Source organism: Chinchilla lanigera, unplaced genomic scaffold, assembly GCF_000276665.1.
Source record: "Chinchilla lanigera isolate Chin_1 unplaced genomic scaffold, ChiLan1.0 scaffold00035, whole genome shotgun sequence".
Classification (NCBI taxonomy): Eukaryota; Metazoa; Chordata; class Mammalia; order Rodentia; family Chinchillidae; genus Chinchilla; species Chinchilla lanigera.
Genome location: NW_004955436.1, coordinates 49,260 through 64,516, shown reverse-complemented (window position 1 = coordinate 64,516; position 15,257 = coordinate 49,260). Strand labels below are relative to the sequence as shown.

At 36.9% G+C, this 15,257-nt stretch overlaps 1 protein-coding gene across 2 annotated transcripts in view; it reads right to left on the bottom strand.

Moving 5' to 3' along the window:
* Kpna5 (karyopherin alpha 5 (importin alpha 6)) overlaps positions 1–15,257 on the bottom strand; it is a 53,568-nt gene that overhangs the window by 37,931 nt on the left and 380 nt on the right. The window contains exons 1-4 of one of the 2 annotated variants that reach the window (XM_013516686.1): positions 15,013–15,103; positions 3,809–3,942; positions 2,275–2,376; positions 1,926–2,025 (exon numbers count right to left, since the gene is read on the bottom strand). In XM_013516686.1, the coding sequence (XP_013372140.1) occupies positions 1,926–2,025; positions 2,275–2,376; positions 3,809–3,937 (331 nt within the window). In that variant the 5' untranslated portion in view covers positions 3,938–3,942; positions 15,013–15,103. Of the gene's footprint in view, positions 1–1,925; positions 2,026–2,274; positions 2,377–3,808; positions 3,943–15,012; positions 15,104–15,257 lie in introns of those variants that run through there. The other variant, XM_005389117.2, reaches the window with a different exon arrangement.

Genomic DNA, 15,257 nt, shown 5'->3' with positions numbered 1-15,257 from the left:
TCTAATATTTTTCTAAGCCTGATAGACCTGGCAGGAATTACGTTGACTAGTTTAAAAAAAATCTCTATTTTCTCATGCATGCCCCAGCAAAATCCCACTTTCAAGAGGAAACAGAGAAAAATGACTGTCTCTATGAAGAAGCAATTTACAGAAACAGAATACTCAGTAACTAGAGAAAATGAAGATAAAATCTTCTGACCAAACAATTCTAAATACGGACAACTTCCTCATAAATGTAAGGAGCCTTCACACATTGTACCAATGCAACTTTCAAGAAAGGGAAGAATGTAAAGAAAAGAAAATCCTCTGAGTCATGCTCTACCTTGATTAAAACAAACATTTCAATAATGGTGAAGTTATGGTATATGAATACTGGTAACAAACTCTTAAGACACAATAAAATCCACAGAAATTCTGTTAATCATTTATGGCATCCAGCATGTGTCAAAAAAATCTTGAAAGAGAATATGACAATATAAAAAAACCCCAAAATATTAATCTAGCCAAACTAGTATCAATTACCAAAACAACAACAAATCCTGAAATGTGGTATGGAAAAGAAGTCACTCTTGACTGTATAATGATTTTGTAACATTGCTAAGCTACTTTATTTTGGACTGAAGAATGGAAAACAAGAATTAAGTGCATTTATGAATGTGTAGTTGTAAAAAAACAAAAGTAAAAAAGCCTTAGAACCTATGAGTACCTGACCATAAGATTTCTTTCATTCTTCATGTATCAGCAAATTCTGTCCCTCTTAGGAAGGTGAGGCATTTTCAAAATCTTAACAGTTCATATATGTAATTCCATATAAGTACAAATTCTGTAAATTCTACATATGAAAATAAGAGACTAAAGCTTAAATTTTTATTTAATGATTCTTCTCAACTCAATATAGTAAGTTTGGGTAAATAACAGTTCTGAATTATGTAAGGTCAATAAAAAAAGGGAAATATTTGACCTAATTAAGAAAAAAAAGGAGAGATCTAAGGATATAGGTCAGTGGCACAGCACCTGCCTGGCAAGCATGAGGTCCTGAGTTCAACTCCTAGTCCAACAAAAAAAGACTATACAAAGAACAATTACATAAGCATTTGTATTAAAAAACAATTATGTCAATAAAAGTACGGTAAAATAAATACTTGTACAAACTGCAGATGAGAGTGTAAATTGTTTATAGTCTCTGACTCACCATTTCACTTTTCTGAATGTACATTAAGGAAGTTTTAGATTATATAATGATTATTGTAGAAATGGTTATAATATTCAAAAGCTGGGAAAAATTTAAGGCCTCAATGATTATTATTTTAAATTCACATTCTATAATGTTGCATCATCATTTAAAAACATTATGTTTGAAAAATACTTTCATAAAGGGGCTGGGGATTTAGCTCAGCGACAAAAGCGCCTGCCTGGCATGTGCAAGGTCGTGAGTTCGGTTCCCAGTACCGGAGAAAAACCAAAAAAAAGAAAAATACTTCCATAAGAATTTATAAGTTTCTTGCATCTAGATTAATCAACTTTTGTTTCTTTGAATTCTTCCCTATTTTGCAATTTTTCTAAAATGAATAGGATACTCTGATAATAAAAAAAATATTACTTTGTGTATATTTGTTTTTTTTTTAGGTTTTTTTGGTTTGTTTTTTGAGACAGGGTCTTACTATGTAGTTCAAGCTGACCTTAAATTCACTATGTAGCCCAGGCTGGCCTCAAACTCACAGCAATCCTCCTCCTTCAGCCTCCTGCATGCTGGGATTACAGGTATGCACCACCACGCCCAGCTCTGTATATATTTTTAAAGCACTGTAAAAAAAACCTATTATCTGGTAAAGAAAGGGTATTAAAAAATTTTTGAAGTCTAATAAAATGAAGCTCTATTACAAAATCCTATAATATCAATTAAGCATATTAAAAATAATCCTTGCCTTTAGAAAGGAGCTTTCTAAATTTCTGTGTTGCCATTAGCTGTTCTTCAGCATTATTAGAAAAAATCATATGCACCATATCTTTGGTAATAACATCTTCCTGAAACACACAAAAGAAAATAAAATTAACATTTAAATGTTTTGTATGAATAGTATTTGCTATAAGCACTGTCTCTGAAATACTGCTAAGGCATAATTCAAAATACATTTATAGGGGCTGGGGATTTAGCTCAGCGGCACAGTGCCTGCCTGGCAAGCACAAGGTCGTGAATTCAATTCCCGGTACCAGAAAAAAAGAACAACAAAAAAAAAGAGAAAAACAAACACAAAATACATTTATAAAACATACCTCTGGAATGGGTATGGTGGAACTGATATCTGGATCCTGGATAGGACTTTCTAGCATAGAGTCGTCATTTCTGGGCAAAGAGACATTTCTTCGTTTGAACAACTACAGTAAAGAAAAATGACTTTATATTTTGAGCTTTGCACAGAACATTCAACTGTCACAGAGCTACATTTTTCATTTGAGTGAATACAGCACATAACTTCGTAATTTAAGATACTGAAGTACACATTTACATTTTACAGCATTTAAAAGTGCATGTATTCCCACATTATAAGAATGTCTGAAAATTTTTCCAAGAGCCTTAATTAAGAAGTAAAGCTGTTACATAAGAGAAATAACATATGGTATACTAACAGCTAGTACATCCAATTAACAAGAACTCGGAAAACCACTCCCATACTTATTTTTATCTAGAAGTAGATAAAAAAAAGAAGAAGAAGAAAAGGAAAAAAGAGATATGAAGGCACTGAAGGATATTTACAGGATTATTTCCTAGATCAAAACTGAGGAAAAACACTACATTCTTCGTCAGGAGTGGTGGCGTACACCTGTAATCCCAGTACTCGGGAGGCTGAGGCAGGAGGATCACTGTGAGCTTGAGGCCAGCCTGGGCTACGCAGTAAATTCAGGGCCAGCCTAAACTACATAGTAAGACCCTGCCTCAAAAAAACAAAACAAATTACGTTCTCTTTGCTAGCTAAATACTGCTTTTCTTCAATCTATATATATTTCTTTTTAATCAACAGGATTCAGTTTTTCTCTTGAATGTTTAGTGTAACACATTAAGGACTGTGCAAAATACTACAGATAAAGAATTAATTATAATGACATTTCTGATATTTTTTTTCTTTTGAGACAGGGTCTCTTTATGTAGTTCAGGCTGGTCTTGAACTTACTTTGTTAACCCCAAGCTGCCCTCAAACTCCCTGGAATCCTCCTGCTTCAGCCTCCTGAGTACTGGAATTATAGGCATGCTCCACCACTCCCAGCTCTTAATGATATTTCTAAAATGGGCTTTTTTCCACTTTCTTCACTAGTCCTTTTCATACATCAGTTTTATTTGAAAATGTTATTAGTAAATATTATTTATTTATAAGTTTTTCTACCTTTATGGATATCTTAGAATAAAATGTTGAGATAGTCTCCTTAAATGATTTCTATTCTTTGTGTTACATGTACAAAATATAAATGGAGGAGACTAAGAGCTCTTGCTGATGAGATTACAGGAAAAAGAGAATGACTAACACAAGAAGGTAACTATAATCAATATAAAGAGCTATGAACACCCCAAAGCAATAATAAACATAATTCATGGTTTTGTGGGGTGAAAGGCAACTTTTACAATGAAAGATGGAAATGATCCAAATGATCCAACAGTAAAAATTTCTTAGTGGGGTAACAATAAAAAAAGATTTATCAAAACAGAAATGTCATGGCTCTCAGTGATTAAAAATAGCATAGGAAAAAAAAAAAAATAGCATAGGAGTTTGGTTCACTTTTTTGTCAAATAAAAGGAAGTATTTTCAAATCCTACCTGTTCTTCCCTTTTTTGTTTACGAAGCTGTATTCCTTCTTCTTCTCTCCTTCTACGCATCTCTTGAGGATTTAGGGCTTTATTCTTATAACTTTTCATTCTGTAGTTATCTTTTCCTAGACTAGCCATGGAATCTTAAGGAAAAAGAGCAGAAAACAGACCTGAATAACTCTAAAAACAAAGTGAGACCTTTTCCCTAGGGCAGTGACAGTAAGCCTTTTAGAGCTTTCAATGATAACAAACAGTAGGCCTGGGCACTTTCCATCACTGCTCTAGGGCAACTAAATTCAGACTGATTACACAGACCAACAAAATACATCTGAAACTTATATACAAAGAATACATTCTCTCACTTGTCATCAAGATTGATAATGAATTCACATCTTTTCAATTTCTTTTTACCTACAGTAATGTATGCTCTGTCTATACTGAATATATAGTCTTTCAGCATACAAGTCTATGAATATAACAAATGCACAAGCTTTAAGACCATCAGTCAAGACAGAACAGTTCCTCTACCATCAAAAAAAAAAACCAAAAAACCAACAACAACAAAAGAAACTTTCAGGTTATTCCAAATGGCCTTCTCCCTGCCCCATCCTTGTGCTTCACGCCACTGACTTAAATTCTAGCTGCATAGTTCTGGCCTTTCCTGAATGCCACATAAACTGAATCATATAGCATGTGGTCTTTTGAGTCTGGCTTATTTAATATTTGAAAGCCACAATGTTGTTAACACATATCATTTGTCCTTTATTGCTGAGTAGTACTCTGATGGCAGCTTACTGATTTATTCTTTGAGTAAAATTTCAGTGGATTTCAGTTTTAGATGGTTATAAATGAAGCTGCTACAAATATTTATAGGTGCTTGTATAAACATTAAATATTTCAAAATTTCTTTTGGGTAAATACCTAGAAGTAGAATTGAAAGATAAAATGGGAAGCGTGTGCTCACTTTATAAGAAACTGTCAAATTGCTTTCTTTTTTTTTTTCTGTACCAAGAATTGATATCAGGACCTCAAGCTTTGCCAGGCGGCGTTGTGCCTCTGAGCTATATCCCCAGCTGTCAAACTGCTTTCTAAAGCTACAGTTCCATCTTGAACTCCCACATGACAATTTCAAGTGTTTTGCATCCTGTCTCTACTTCCTATTGTCAAGACTGCTGTTGATAATTGTAGCCATGTTAACAGATGTATAATAACTATGACTTTAAACATGTTAAGTGTCTGGTATACTTATGACAAATTTTGGGTAAATACCTAGAAGTAGAATTGAAAGATAAAATGGGAAGCGTTTATGGGAAAGTTTGATCTACAAATGGTTGAAAATGTGAGTTCAAACCCAGGACAGGGCTTCTGACTGGTCTTCCAGTATCATGTAGAGTTATAAAAGATAGAAGAGCAAAGGGGAACCCTTTAGGTTATTCAGATGTTAGCGGATAATGGCAAAAGCAAAGGAAACCAAAATGAAATAGGTCAGAGAAGAACAAATATAGGAAAAAACAAAGAGTTGTGCAAGAAAAGGCAGTTCAAACAAAAGATTATAATAGTAGCACTAAGACTGTAATACAGCTGATTAGCACTAAAAAAGACCACTCGGTGTATTCATTCACTGATTGAACTAGCAAAAAATAAGCGCCAGCAACAAGGAAAGGACCAAACCAGGCATTAGATTTGGTAAGTGGTCACTGCTTTAAACACAGTGAAACAAACTTCTAGAAAGATGGCAGAATAGTAAGCAGCAGAGAAACAGGCTCGTCAAGATTTACTGTCCCCACACTGGAATACAGCAATGTGAGGAAGAGAATAAAGAGGGAAAGGGGTTCCCAGGACCCAGCAAGGATCTGAAATGAGAATTAAAGCCCACAGGGAAAGGAGGGAGACAGACTTCACCAAAGATGGAAGTGATAGGCAGTGCTTTCTCCCAGAGCTCTGACTCACTTCATGGGAGGGGTGGCTCAAACCTGCAGATGAACACAATAGTTCTCTGACCTATTTCTACTGGCAACCCCAGAGTTCTGCATGGAGACACATAGCAGTGCATGCAGCAGACTGCAGCAGTTAGTGACTTATACAGATTCACACATTCCCCAGAAGAAGGTAACTGACTGGCAGCCATCTTGGAGAGGAGCAAAGTGAGTTTGGAACTCAGACCAGCTGCGGGCTGGCTCCATCTCGCAGCTCCCAGTGCCAGGGGGAGGCAGAACCAAGTCCAAGTTTGCAGGACATCAAAGAGCCGAGTTCAAGCCACCAGAGACCAGAGGTCAAGCCAACAGAAGGCACATGGACTTGTTGCAGACTGAACAAATTGTGGTCCAGCCTCACCGCCAGAAAAAAGGCTGAACTTCAGCAGAACTGAAAGGTGCAAGTTTCCTGGGATTATCTACTATCCCGGGATTATCCACTATCCTCTCCTAAATTACGGCTAGCTTGCTGGGATTAACTGACATGGATATGTGCTCTGTCAGCCCCCTTTGCCTAGTAATAACATCAGACAACCAAAAAAAAGTGGACTTTGTTTTCCTTTTCTTGTTTTTTGTTTCTTTTTTCTTAATTTATTACTTGTTTATATCAAGGTGAACACTGTTTCTAGTTTTCTTCCTATTGTTCTATTGTCTTTATTTTTTAAATCCCTCCTGTCTTCCTCACCAGTTTCCCAAAGTTTGAGCAATCCTTTGTCCTCCAGCCTTACTTCTAATCTCTTCTTCATCTCCTATTTCTCTATTTCTTCCCCCAACCCGTTTGAATTTTTATCCCCTAAGGGTAAAATTGCCATACTGAGGGCATATCTACAATATACAATTTTGTGGTGTGTTTTAGCCTTTGATATATAACCACAAATCTAGTTGATACAGTTAAAGGTGGCAAATTAATAGTCACCACAGTTTGTCATTTTCTAGGCTGTCTGAGCGCTACTGTTACAGCTCACTGTACTACTTTAGCCAAGCTGACATAATTACTTAATCAGTAGTTCTTCCAGGTATGCCAAGACTGAGACCGCCTAAGGATCAGAAACAATGCTATAGGCCAATGCCAAAGAACAAGGGGCTATGCCAAATAGAAGGCAATTTCTCATCCGCAATACACTGAAGAGATACGATCTTGCAACAGACTCAAAACCCAAAAGCCAGATACACCTAGAAGACATCCCTGAAAAGTAGTCATTTTCTAAGGGTGTTCAATACTAGCAATAAAGCTTTCTACTATAAGCAATTTACAAACATTAACCCAAGAATTAAACTAAAAAAAAAAAAAGAAAATGACAAGACACTTAAGATGCAACCTCAGACTTCCAGCTCACTAAAGGCAAATCCTGGGGACAATGAGGGAGAATAATTTGAAAGCCACCCACCTGGATTACTGGAAGTGGTAACAGCTGAAGTAACAAAGAAGATAACAAAGCTCTACAAAAAAATCAAATCAGAAATAATCTGTCATATAACTAAATAGTTGGTGACCATAATGAAAGACATGGATAGTGACTCTAGAGCATATACAAAAAAAAAAAAGAAAAAAAATAGAGAAGGCTAGGAAAAAGATGAAAACCATGAACATACAAAATAGGAAAGATGGGAATCTGTAAAACAGATTCAAACAGCTATTTAGCAGATTAAAAATTCCATTGAAAGTATACACAGAATGAGCCAATGTGATGACAGAATATCAGATACAAAAGACAGAATTGTGGTTAGCAATTTTGAACAGAAAGATTTCTTAAAAATAGCAAGAGACCATAAAAAAAAAATCAATCCAACAGCTGCTAGATGATGCAAAAAAGAGTTATGTAAGATTGCTCAGAATCAATAAAAAACACAAGTTTGAAAAAAAAAAAAAACTGTTCACAGAAGTAGTGGCAGAAAACTTCCCAGCAGGGAAAAAGAATTTGACATACATTTAAGTGAGGCATATAAAACTCCAATTAGCCACGATCAAGAAAAAAATCTGTAAGAGCTGGGGATTTAGCTCAGCGGCACAACGCCTGCCTGGCAAGCGCGATGTCGTGAGTTCGATACTGGGAAAAAAAAAATCTACAGCCAGGCATACCATAATCAAGACTCCAGAAAATCAACACAAGAATAGAATCTTAAAAGCTGTTAGGGAAAAGAAACAAATCACCTATAAGGAAATCCCATCAGAATCACAGCTGACTTCTCAACACAAATGCTCAAGTCAAGAGGAACTTGGAACAAATTATTTCAAGTTCTAGAGGAAAACAACCTTCAACCCAGATTAATGGACCCTGCAAAACTATCTTTCAGAACACATGGAGAAAAAAGATACTTTCATGACAAAAAAAAAAAGCTAAGGAAATTTATGAACACCAAACAGGCACTCCAAAATGTTCTGAAGGACATTCTAGAAAGAGATAATGAGGACTACAACTCCATGAATCCCAACACATGAATCCACCAGACAAAGCAAATAATTAAGGAGGGGGGCAGCAGGGGAGACCAACAACAGGTAAATAACATGACAAGGATAAGTCAACACGTATCAGTTATAACCATCAATGTAAATGGCCTCAATTCACTGATCAAAAAAAACAGAATGGCAGAAGAAGATCCAACAACATGCTACATATAAGAAACACACAAGTCAAAAAGAAATGCATAGACTGAAAGCCACAGAGTAGAAAAAAATACTCCATGTGACAGAAACCCAGAAAAAAGCAGGGCAGTCATTCTATTTGCAGACAAAGTGAATTTCAAGCCAAGACTGATTAAGAGATAGAAAGATGTTCACTACATCTTTGTAAAGGGCACAATTCAAGGGGAAGAGATAACAATCATAAATATATATGTAGCAAGTATCAGTGCCCTCAACTATACAAAACAAATATTAACAGACATAAAAAATCAAGTACGTACTAATACAGTTTTAATGGAGGAGCTCAATACCCCACTGTCACAAAAAGACAGATCAACTAGAAAAAAAATCAACAATGAGCTATTAGAACTGAACAAAACTTTTGAACAAATGGACTTAGTAGATATCTACAGCATTCCACTCCACAACATCAAAATCCACATTCTTTTCAGCTGCACATGGGACGGTCTACAAAACAGAATAGAACACACTTAAGTCAATGGAAAGGAACTGAAATTATCCCATGCATATTACCAGACCATAGTGCAAAGAAATTGGAAATCAATGGCAAAAGAAACCACCAGAACTTCATAAACACATGAAAATTAAATAGCACCCTCCTAAACAACCAATGGGTCACAGATGAAATTAAAGTAGAAATTAGACAGTTTCTACAATTAAATGATAATGACAGTACAACATACCAGAACTTAAGGGACACAATGAAAGCAGTCTGTTATGGTTTGTGTGTGGATGTCCCCGCAAAGCCTCGTGCAGTCATGGGGCAGGCTTCTAGAGTTTTTGACTGATCTATAGTCCAATGCTGGGATTACGGGTGGGAGTGCTACCCCCTCCCAGGGCAGATAGTTTGCATAAAATATAAGGGAGGGAAAGGCCTTGCTCTCGGCCACTCCTCCCTTTTTGCTCTTGTTGCTTTCGCTGTTTTCTGCCACCACCAACTGTTCTTTTTTTTTTTTTTTTTTTGGGTACTGGGAATCCAACTCATGGCCTCAGGCTTGCCACACAAGCACTTATGCCGCTGAGCTATATCCCCAGCCCTACCACCATGAACTGTTGCCCTCTGCCACGTGCCATTCTGCCTTGCAGCCAGCCTAGTATGGACAGAAACCTCCACAAACTGAGCTAAATAAAAGTTTTCCTCTTTAATTGGGGTATTGGGTATTTTGTCTCAGCAAGGAGAGAAAAGTAACCCAGACACAGCTGAAGATGGGAAATTTATAACAGTGAATACCTGTATCAGGAAAACAGAACAAGCACAAATAAACAACTTAATGATGAATCTCAAACTTCTAGAAAAAAGAAGAGGCTAAGCTAAAAGCTAAAAGCTCATGCGGGGAGGAAATTATTAAGATCAGAGCAGAAATTAATGCACTGGAGACTAAGAAAACAATACAAATAATCAATGAATCAAAGAGTTGGTTCTATGAAAGATTAAATAAAATTGACAGACCCTTAGCCAACCTCATCAAAAAAAGTAAACACTCAGATCCATGCAATTAGGAATGAAAAGGGTGAAATAACAATGCATCCTGGAGAAATCCAGAAGACTGTCTATACCTACTTTGAAAAGTTGTATTCTAACAAGATGGAAAATGCAAAAGAAATGGACAGATTTCTAGATACAAATGAATTACCAAAGCTGAATCAAAACATATAAAAGTCCTACATAAACCAATAACAATGAAATCTAAGCTATAATTTAAAACCTACCAACAAAGAAAAGCCCAGGCCCTGACAGATTCACTGCTGAATTCTACAAGAAATTTAGACTTAACACTGATACTGCTCAAACTCTTTAATGAAACTGAAAGGGAAGGCTGGGGATTTAGCTCAGCAGCACAGCACTTGCCTGGCAAGCACAAGGTCGTGAGTTCGATTGCTGATACTGGAAAAAAAAAAAAAAGAAACTGAAAGGGAAGCAATACTCCCAAATTCATACCTGCAAGCAAGCATTACCCTGATACTAAAACTAGAGAAGGACCCAACCAAGAAAGAGAACTACAGGCCAATCTCTCTAATGAACATAGATACAAAAATCCTCAATAAGTTACTGGCAAACAATGTAGCAAATCATCAAGAAGATTATATACCATGACTATGTGGGATTCATCCCAGGGATGAAGGGATGGTTGAACATATATAAATCAATAAATGTAATACACCATATTAACAGAACCAAGGACAAAAATCATATGATCATCTTAACAGATGCAGGAAAAGCTTTTGACAAAGCCCAGCTCCCATTCATGATAAAAACCCTACAGAAAATTGGAATAGATGGTCTTTATCTCAATCTGATAAAACCCATCTATTATAAACCAACAGCAAACCTCATACTAAACGCACAAAAACTAAAAGCTTTCACTGTAAAATTGGGAACAAGACAAGGATGTCTGCTGTCTCAGTTCTTATTCAACATAGTCCTGGATACTTTAGCCAGAGCAATCAGGCAATAAAAAGAAAGAAAAGGAATAAGGATAGGAAAGGAAAAAGTTAAATTATCATTATTTGCAGATAACACGATACTCTACACAGAAGACCCCAAAAACGTCACTGAAAAACTGCTAAATTTAATAAGCAAATTCAGTAGCATAGCTGGACACCGAGTCAACACTCAAAAATCAATAGCCTTCTTATACACAAATAACAAACTCACTGAGAGAGAATTCAGGGGAGCAGTATCTTTCACAATAGCATCCAAAAAATGAAATATCTAGTAATCAACCTAAGGAAGAAAGTAGAAGACCTCTACACTGAAAATACAGTACTCTAAAAAAAGAGACTGAAGAGGTTATCAGAAAATGGAAAGATATTCTTTGCTCTTGAATAGGAAGAACCAATACAGTGAAAATGGCCATACTTCCAAAACTGTTATGCAGATTTAATGCAATTCCAATCAAAATTCCAACAACATGCCTGGCAGGCGCAAGGTCGTGAGTTCAGTTCCCGGTACCAGAGAAAAAAACCAAAAAAAAAAAAAAAAAATTCCAACAACATATCTCACAGAGTTAGAGAAAACAATCCTAAAATTCATTTGGAAACAGAAGAGACCTAAAATAGCAAGGGCAATTCTGGGCAACAAAGGCAAGGAAGGGGGCATCACAATCCCTGACTGGAAATTATACTATAAAGCTACTGTGATTAAAAAGAAAAGAAAAAAAAAGTGTGGTACTGGTAAAAAAAACAGACTCAAAGATCAGTGGAACAGACCAAAAGATGCAGAAACAACTCCAGACATACTCAGCCACCTTATATTTGACAAAGGGGCCAAACACAGACACTGGAAGAAAGACAGCCTCTTTAATAAATGGTGCTGGAAAAACTAGCTCTGCACATGTCAAAAATTAAAATTGGACCCATATCTTTCACCATGCACTAAACTAAATTCAAAATGGTTCAAAGGTCTAAATATTAACAAAAACATTACACTTTCTGGAAGATAGAATAGGTAAAACTCTTGAAGACATTGGTGTAGGCAAAGACTTTATGAATAAAACCCTGATCACACAGTAATTATCACAAAGAATCAATAACTGGGATGTCATCTTATTAAAAAGCTTTTGCAGCCAGGTGTGGTGGCGCATGCCTATAATCCCAGCACTTGGGAGGCAGAGGCAGGAGGATCATTATGAGTTCGAGGCCAGCCTGGGCTACAAAGTAAGCTCAAGACCACCCTGAACTGAGACCCTGTCTCAAAAAGACAAAAAAATAAAAATAAAAAAATAAAAAGCTTTCGCACAGCAAGAAAAACCACCAACAGAGTGAAGACAAAACCCACAATGTGGGAAAAAATGTTTGTCAGATGTTCCTCAGACAAAGGTTGACTATCAAGAATGTATAAAGAACTCAGAAAAATCAGACATCCCAAATTTAAAGACCCAATCCAAAAATGGGTATCTGAGATGAATACACACTTCTCAGGTGAAGAATTACAAACGCCAAATAAATATGTTTTTAAAATGTTCAACATCAATGATTATTTGAGAAATGCAAATTAAAACAACAGTGAGGTTTCACCTCACCCTAGAAAGAATGGCTATTATCAAGAAATCAACTAATAACAAATGCTGGAGGGGCTGTGGGGAAAAAGGAACCCTTCTCCACTGCTGACTGGAATGTAAACTGGTGCAACCACTGTGGAAATCAGTGTGGACATTCCTCAAAAGACTAGAATTGGATCCCATTTCACCAGCTATTCCCCTTCTGGGTATCTTCCCAGAAGAATTAAAAACAACATACCACAGTGATATATGTGCACCCATGTTTAACAGCAACACAATTTGCAATACCTACATCTTGGAAACAACCCAAATACTCAACCACCAAGGAATGGATAAAAAACATGTGGAGCCAGGTGTGGTGGCACATGCCTGTAATCCCAGCACTTAGGAGGCTGAGGCAGGGGGTTCGTTGCAAGTTCAAGACCAGCCTCGGCTACAAAGTGAGCTCAAAGCCAGCCTGAACTGCACAGTGAGACCCTGTCTCAAAAAGACCCAAAAAAAAAAAAAAAAAAAAAGTGGTCTTTTTATACAATGGAGTACTCCTTGGCCATCAAGAAGGATACACTGGAGACTTTCATAGGCAAATGAATGTAACTAAAGACTATATTCTTAAGTGAAATAACCTAGAACCACATGCGCAAACATTATCTCCCAAGTGTGAGAAGCTGCGAGTAAATGAAGTTCCAAAATGTACAACAGATATTGTACAATGGGAAGAAACTTCAAAAGGAAAGAGAAACTGGGATGGTGGAAAGGCGAAAAAAAGTGAAAAGCAAAAAACTATATATATAAAATATAAGATAGTTAAGATAGTTATAGTACTAATTTCTATTACTTCATTTAAAAGAAAGGTTTGTACTAATATTGATTGCCCTGTATCTTGTAATCTGAGTAACAAATTTACAGATAACAATACACAGTGTATTAACCATTGTTACCTTCCTATTATCCTGTTTTGAAATTTTTATTTTCTTCTTAAAAAAAAAAAAATTAATCTCACTAACAGCTTAGGCTGGGATAGGACAGACCAGAGTTCCTTACAGAGGAAATGAGGGCTCAAACTACTGACCTATGCTCGATAAGTAAATATTGTAATAAAATAAAATATTCATGGAAATAAACCCTTTAAAATATTTATGATGTATATATATATATACACATACATACATACACACAGCACTTTCCAGACTGCTGGTATCTGGGCTTCATAAATCATAAAATACGTTTTAGTACTTAATCTCAATATTTATTTTTATACGTTACCTTAATATACTAGTCCATCATAAAATCCACTGAAAGGAGCAATTTTTAGAAATGAATCATTTTGAAGGGTAAATAGAAGTCCTAATATTCGCTTCATACATTTGACTGCATCACTTTGTGCCCCACTTGATTTGCTTCACACATTTAACTGGATCACTTTGTACCCCACACATGTATTTTGGACAGTAAGACCATTCATTAATCTAAGAAAGTACACTAAAATGTTTCTAGAACATTTTAATGTAATTCATTATACAAATAAAATGGGGCTCCCACAACTCAGATATCCTTTGTTCCTTTTTCTTGTAATAAAACTAACTCTTGCTTCTTAAATCTGCATTTTCAATAATCTCTAAACATGCCTCTTCCAGTGAAATTTTGTTCACTGGAAAATAAATTTTTTGAAAATTGTGTGTTAATGGCTGAGGTTAAAGTAGGCCAACACACTGGTGAGGAGGTAATACGCTATTTTTCACAACCCTTAGGCTGTAACTACTTGTTAGATCTTTCTTGCCTATCTCTGTCTTCCTGAGAAACCACTTTGAAGATACCACCATGTATTACAGCAGCCATTGATATTTTCTTACTAATCTGTCCATAGCTCTGAAATGTTTGTGTTGTTCCTATGCTATTTTGTAAATGGATGTATGTTTATTACTATGTGTTTCCTACAACAACCATTGAGAACAGTCACTGAATACTCAATTGGTCACTCATGTATAGCTCTATTTATTTTCTTTAGAAACCACTTTGTAGATACCAGAGTATAGTACAACAACCATTGATAATAACCTACCACTTTTGTCTGTAACTCACTATTGTCTGTTTTCTTGTAGATAACAATATGTAAAACAACAACCATTGATAATTTCCTACCACTCTGTAATTCGGTAGGCCCTCCTATTACTATATTATCCTTCTTTTACTCTTTCAAATTAAAAAAAAAAAAAGAAGTAGGCCAACAGTTGTGTGTGGTGGTGCACACCTGTAATCCCAGCATTGGGAGGCTGAGGCAGGAGGACTACCATGAGTTCGAGGGCAGCCTGGGCTAGGTAAGTGAGTTCAAGGCCAGTGGGCACTACATAGAGAGACCCCGGCTCAAAAAGCAAAAACAAATAAAGCCAACAGAAAACTTTTTTTCATTTATCAGCAAAAAGAGGCTGAAGCTGGGAAATAACTGCAATTTGAATTTAGGGTTTTCTTTTCTGCTACATTTCTCAAGCCAGGGAAGACTTCGTTTTTATACGTCTGGACACCTCCTTAGAAAGCTAGCAGGCTGGGGTAGGGGCGCCACACTACAGCCGCACATGCACCGGGGGCAGTCCTGCTTACCAACACACCCCCTTTCCTACGGAACAGTCACCGGCGACTGCCGAAACTGGGCGGCGAGTCAGGAGCCCTCCTGTCTCGGCCTGACGTGTCCGAACGCTCGGGGCAACGTCACCGAGCAGGCTGCTGGACGGCGTCGGAATCCCTGGCTCTCGGCTCCGCCCGGAGTCGCTCGGGCCCCGCGCCGGCCGCCGGGAGCGCCGGGGAGAAAGGGGCGCGCGGGCGGCAGCGGCTGACTAGCGGGACCG